Raw genomic sequence first — 6773 nt, 5'->3', positions numbered from 1 at the left:
CTCCTACCGTCGTGTCGTCGGTCGTCGTCGTCTCGTGTGGTGCGTCGTGTGTGTGTGTGTGTGTGTGTGTGTGTGTGTGTGTGTGTGTGTGTGTGTGTGTGTGTGTGTGTGTGTGGTTAAAACTAATGTTAGAAAACTAACAAGTTGCTTGTTTGTACTGCATTAGAAGGCACAAAAAAAAACTGCCATTACAAACTTCCAAAGGAAGGTTTGTAAATTTATACTGTTGAGTATCAATATACCCATGATATGTGCATTTCAGTTTCACACTGCTAGATTCTGAGTGCAGAAGGTTACTATAATTGTGGTTACTGCCAAAAATATTAACAGTAACAGTACCCAAGTGATGAAACAATGTATTCTAGCCTTTCAAAGAAGAAATATAACATTATATTTAATTAGCCATACTAATGACAAGGTTGATTTTTTGTGAAGCTCAAAGTAAATAATTTGCTTTGATTGGAAGTTATTAATCATTAAGATTGTTTCACATGCTGGTATACCTTGCCAGTTTCCTGATCCCCATTTGAGCTGCATGGCATATCCAAGCTAGGTATGAATTAAATAGAAATTACACAAACTGAAGCTGTTCTTTTTTCAGTCCTCTTTACTCCCTCCATTAATTAACCCAAATGTTAGGCCTATTGACTTCTATTGTCAGCTTTCACCATTTAAACTAACTTTTATTACACAGTGGCCATCAGCAGTTCGGTACTGCCTAGATATACAAGTTTTCACCTGTCTTCTAACTTTTGTGAAACATCAATACATATAATTTAACGAGGTTCGTAACCAAAGAATATTTGAAAACAAATTTATCAGTTAATTTGCAATAGCAAAATACTTTATTATAATACATATATACACATATCTATTAAAATTTTATACATGAACTAATAATGACACTGTTACAGTCAACTTAAGAGATGAAGAATTATTTTTCATAGAAGTAGTCCCAAAATTACTAATGCCTTCAAAAGTTAAGGTCAGAGCTTGTTGTGTAGTACTAAGAGTGTGTTTCTCTTTTGTTTTCAAAATGTTTATTGTATGGTGTAGGGTCACAAGACTAACTAAAGTTGTATTTGAAGAACTGTACTTTTTCTTTAACAAATATATTTTTTTAAATCATTCTATTGTGAATTTAAATTTCACATGAAATGATATCTCTGTGTAGCTAGTCATGATAAATTCTTTTACACATATGTCATATCCTATGTTAATCTGGTTAACTCCTGTTTAACCAGTTTTGTTTTCTAGAACTATTCCTTGGTACAAACCATTCCAATATACTCACATCAGGAACTTCCATCTCTCCATTGTTTATCTTTTCAATGATATCATGAGGGTTGGAGCCATCAATAGTGCATCCAACCGATTGTGCTGTCCCAAGGATTTCTTTCACTGTCCCAACAAGGTAACGTGCCATCGAACGAGGTCGCATTGTTCTAGCAATTTCGACAATTTCATCAAAGGACAGATTACCACTGTGCTTGACTGCAAAGAAAAAAAAAATTCTTCCCATTACCAACAGGAGCCTGATTTTAATTATAACCATGTAGCAATATTTCATTCCTTGCATCCAAATTATCTAAAATGTTGCAATAAAATATTAAAGTGTCATGAAAAAAAATACATGTTCAGCATAAAACAATATTAACATTGTAACACGCATATAACAAATCTATCTTTTTACTTAATGAATACAGAAATGCTTCAGTTCTGCTCATACTTCCAGGTAAGTTTAAATAAACCATGGAAATATTTTTGTTGCTTCCTCAATTGAACAATGTTACTTCTAGGTAATCATGTAGCAATGTTTCATTCCTTGCAACCAAATTATCTAAAATGTTGCAATAAAATATTAAAGTGTCATGAAAAAAAAATACATGTTCAGCATAAAACAATATTAACATTGTAACATGCATATAACAAATCTATCTTTTTACTTAATGAATACAGAAATGCTTCAGTTCTGCTCATACTTCCAGGTAAGTTTAAATAAACCATGGAATTATTTTTGTTGCTTCCTCAATTGAACAATGTTACGTCTAGGTAACGTACCCATTTATAACTTACCAAAATATATTTCCATAGAAGCATTTTATGAGCAATACAGATCAATTTAAGTAAGAAACTCAAAGAAACCCTTTGTTCCACCATATTTTCATAATGTTTGCAAGAGAGGGTTAATGTGATACTTTTGAGCTGAAAAAATAAATAAAAAGATACTGCACATTTTCCAGCAAGTTCCCATGAACTCCAAAACAATAAGTGAATTTCAAATGAGAATGAGGATCTTTAGATCACAAACTATCACAACAGGAAAATTAAAACTTCTGATAAAGGCAACATGCCACTTGGTCAACATTTTCAAGTTAATTAAGAAGAAACCACACTCTTTGTCTTGAAAAGGTTCAAATTCATGCCATACACTCAGAAAAAGATAAAACTTACGACTTACCATGCTTAACTTTCTTACGATCACGAGGAGGTTCTTTTAAGGCCCTAATGATAAGGGAAGCTGCACTAGGGACCACTTCTATTTGAGCCTGTCTGTTCTGAATAGTGAGTTTTACAGTTATCTTAAGTCCTTTCCAGTCAGCTGTAGCTTTGGCTATGTCATCACCAACCTTCTTTGGAGACTACATGAATAAAAAAGAAAAAACCCACAAATAGTCATAAGCATCAAATCATACTCATTATTTTGTTTAAAAAGGGGGATGGGTTATTATCTTACTTTCATCATGATTTGTTGTTTAATTATGCAAAAACCATCCTCACCATCTATAATAGCCAAATCAAAGAAATCTGGAACAAAAAAAAAACTATTAATTTAAGCTAAAACAAAATTGCTAAATATATATTACATGTATTGACCCTACTAAATAACCGACTCATGGATTATAAGTGCAGTATTTTTCTGTTGATTGCAGGGAGTTATCCCATATTAATAAATGTATAAATTATTACAAAAAAATTATTGTAATGTGTAATGTTCTGACAATAAATTGATATTAAAGTTATTTAAAAATGACAGCCAATAAAGAAATAAAAAATGGCCATTCACACCCAAACCAACTACTATTGTGCACGTAAGAAAATAATGTATGTTTAAATCGTATTCCAACCACACCGTGTTGATGATGCATTTTGCTCAATCCACAGCACTACTATGTTTATTGTGTCCCATCCAGCCAGATGAGCTATTAACCGAGTGAAACATAGCATCAACAATAGACATGGCTAACAGCGTGGTTAGAGTATTATCATCATTATATACTCTTCTAATTCTCCAAAATCCCTAAGATACTAGATAAAGAATGCAGCATTAAAAAACACAACAGACCTAATTCTAATGTCTAATGGCAAGTATACTTATGTTCAGTAGTGTTCCCCAAATCTTTCATCATCTATGCCACCCTTTAATAAATATGGTTTCTTGCATGCCCCCCTTTAAATGAGTGAAAGAGTGAATTAAATGACAATATATAATACATATATACACATTAAAATGTTATGTGTTATAGTAATCCCTTATTATTTTCATTAATAAAAAAATATTAAAACTTCTAATGTTGCATTACTTCACTACTGACTCTACCCTAATCTCTCACACACCCCAAAAATATCATTTGCACCCCCCCTTGGGGGCACACCCCACACTTTCGGAACACTGATGTACACGTTAATCTCTCTTCTATTATGTAATTCTGTAGTTTTAATCTCCTGTTCGTTTAGGTAGTTCTGTAGTCTTAATCTTTTGTTAACTATTTTAATCCAATCTCACAATTTACATATTTTAAGTATCTTAAGTAATTAAATATAAATGATCTTCAACACATTAAAAGTGATCACTTTTGACCAAATAATTTTTATTTTGGGCCCTGACTCATTTTATCTTAGAACCTTGAAAGTTATAACAAGAAGCACCAGCTGAAGATTCAGAAAGAATAATTAAACTTACCAATCCAAGAGGACCAATTTTTGGAGCAAGAGATGATGTTGCTCCAACTTCACCACCAACTGCTCTCAGATAAACTAGGGAAAAAAAGATAAGAGTCCATGGAGTGTTCTAACAATTAAAATCAGTGTTTAACACAAATAAAGAGGAAATACAAACAAAACATCAGAGGTATTTTATGTTTTCTCTCTCTTGTGTTTCCTAGATTTCAAGCAATGTTTTTGGCTTAAGCAAAGTGTAACTGAGAAGAGAAATTCTAGAAAACATGACCCATGGTAAAAAAAAAAACAACAACATAGGTTTCAGATTATGATTGTCACTGAGAATCTTTTTGGCAGACTCATTTTTGCCAATTCAGTGCCAAGCTAGAAATTTATGTTAAATCCTATTTGTATGTATGATACTCCTCAAATCCCAGTTTAGATCTACAAGTTAAAAGCTACTATCATACCCCTAAAGTTGTTTTGCACTCTTTGATCAGGGAATCAGCACTAGTCCACTTAAACCCCAACTTCACTGGTAGGTAAAAACAAACCTACTTATTAGGCTGATATCGGTCAAACTTTAAGATAGTCTTTTCAATACCCGAGAAACCTGCACTCTTTGATCACATACCCCAGCACTGATTTAACAAAACAGCAGCACACTTTCAATATTCATCATCACTCCATCTAACCTTGCTCTAAGTACTTCATAAATTATAGAAAAGATTATTTCATAAAAGTTACCTTATACTGTCCACAGGGAAACATTTTGTTTAAGTAGATAATAATTTACAATTAAGTGTTCTACACAAAAGATGTTTTTCAAAGTTAGTATACAACTCTGCCTTCTGAATGATGTTATTATCAGTGGATAAAATTAAAACCAAAAACAATTACCCCAAGGTGGTGTTTTAAACAAATTCAGTGCTATAAAAATTTGACACAGCCATACATCTAGGCCCATGATATTTAATAATATTTCTATAAAACTTACTTTACAGCAAGAAAATGGAAGTTAAAGTAGTTTTTGATTCATGCAAAAAAACAACAAGTTTCATCAATACTAAGATAAACCTTTTTAAACTGACATATAGTATTGTACCAGCTTGGTAATAAGTTTCAGGAGAAGCTTGTTTGAGGTTCAGCATTTTGAGAATTAAGGGTCAGATTAATACAAAATCATGCATACATTATGCAAAACATTCTTCCTCAACACAAAGATTACGGCATCATGCATAACAGCACGAGTTCTTACACTTCACAAAATACAATTTCTGTTCTTCAAAGCTCTTTGCTTTCTTCACTGTTTTTCTTCTCACATATCTGATGACAATCTGTGTAGATCATAGGTTCCCAAACTTTTTCCACTGACAACACCCTAACACACTTCATTTTTTTATTTATGCAACACCCCTGTGGCCACATGTAATATTCTTTATATGTTCTTATTCTTGGATGAAACTTTACCAATGCCCCTAGCATCTTACCACAACACGCAGTTTGGAAACCACTGGTTTATATATACAAGTATTGGTAAGACAAGCCATTAGATAGCCAGGACAGTGAACAAGCTATGAAATGAAATGAGTGGACAACCTATGAACACAGTGTGTGTGTATTATGTCTCCTGTCATGACTAACCAAAGAACACTGCATCACTGAAGCAAAATCTGGGTCAACAGAGCCTTCAATTAACCCTTTCCAGACAGGTTACAGTTGAAAGGCTATGTCATCACATTTGTTGACTCTCATTCAAAATGTTATTGAACTACTCTATTTCATGAATTTATATCAATAAGTTTGGTATCAAACTGTAAATTATAATTCAAATTTTAGTATTATACCTTACTCAATGTCTTAATTTAAAAGTAAATATTAAAAAAACACAGTTAAAAATTGATTTTTGTGTATCACGTGGTATGTTGAATGCAGCAATGGTTCAAATTAGATGTTTGTGATATCAAAATACTAAGTCTATAGTTTCATACAAATTAGGAACTCAAATTACCAATTTGACAAGCTAGAATATAAAATAAAAGCCTCTTATCTTTTCAATTTTCTAAGATACTGCTCATGTAATGAATCAAACAGTGGCACCACACCAAACTTTTCATTTTTTGGAAATGCTCCCTTATATACACTTACTTCTATATACAATATGATTAGCCACTCAAAAGCTCAGAATGTCCCCTAGTGGCTTACTCAGCCATTTTTACATGTTTGGATGCCACCCCTTTTCTTTGGAACTAAGATTTCAAGGAGGTAGGTTGCATCTTTAATCTGTTCAATTTTTTTTTCTTTTAGACTGAAATACAGCTTAGTTACTAAGCTTGATAAATTATAGCGGAATTCTATGATATTGATATAGTAATTTATGATTTTTTGGTTATTCAAGTGTATATGTAAAACCTTAAAAAAAATTATTTTGTTCCATATCCCCAACATGCATCAAACAAGTACAAAGGTCATAACTGGAAGAGATAATTGTTTGCTTTACTTCTTTATTTACTGTTCTATGTTTTAGAACTTATTTCTGAATAGCAATAATCTATATACATATATAATGTATAATAATTGAAATGTGACTATTTTACAAAATACTAACTAGTCTGCTAAAACACAGCCAAGACAGGTCACTTTGTAAAGACTCAAGGTCAGTTTTATATTACTGGATACAGTAACGAGTGCACATGTGCCACATCATTGTAACTTCTGTATTGTTAGCCAGGCATGGTTGAAAGGTAAAAATAATAATAAATATATATATATATATATATATATATATATATGTGTGTGTGTGTGTGTGTGTGTGTGTGTGTGTGTGTGTG

At 32.2% G+C, this 6773-nt stretch overlaps 1 protein-coding gene across 1 annotated transcript in view; it reads right to left on the bottom strand.

Moving 5' to 3' along the window:
- LOC106468229 (60S ribosomal protein L12-like) overlaps positions 1–6773 on the bottom strand; it is an 11632-nt gene that overhangs the window by 2061 nt on the left and 2798 nt on the right. The window contains exons 2-4 of the mRNA XM_013928646.2: positions 3965–4038; positions 2462–2642; positions 1295–1494 (exon numbers count right to left, since the gene is read on the bottom strand). Of these exons, the coding sequence (XP_013784100.1) occupies positions 1295–1494; positions 2462–2642; positions 3965–4038 (455 nt within the window). The remainder of the gene's footprint in view (positions 1–1294; positions 1495–2461; positions 2643–3964; positions 4039–6773) is intronic.

The sequence above is a fragment of the Limulus polyphemus genome, unplaced genomic scaffold, assembly GCF_000517525.1.
Source record: "Limulus polyphemus unplaced genomic scaffold, Limulus_polyphemus-2.1.2 Scaffold86, whole genome shotgun sequence".
Lineage (NCBI taxonomy): Eukaryota > Metazoa > Arthropoda > Merostomata > Xiphosura > Limulidae > Limulus > Limulus polyphemus.
This window is presented reverse-complemented; position numbering and strand designations above follow the sequence as displayed.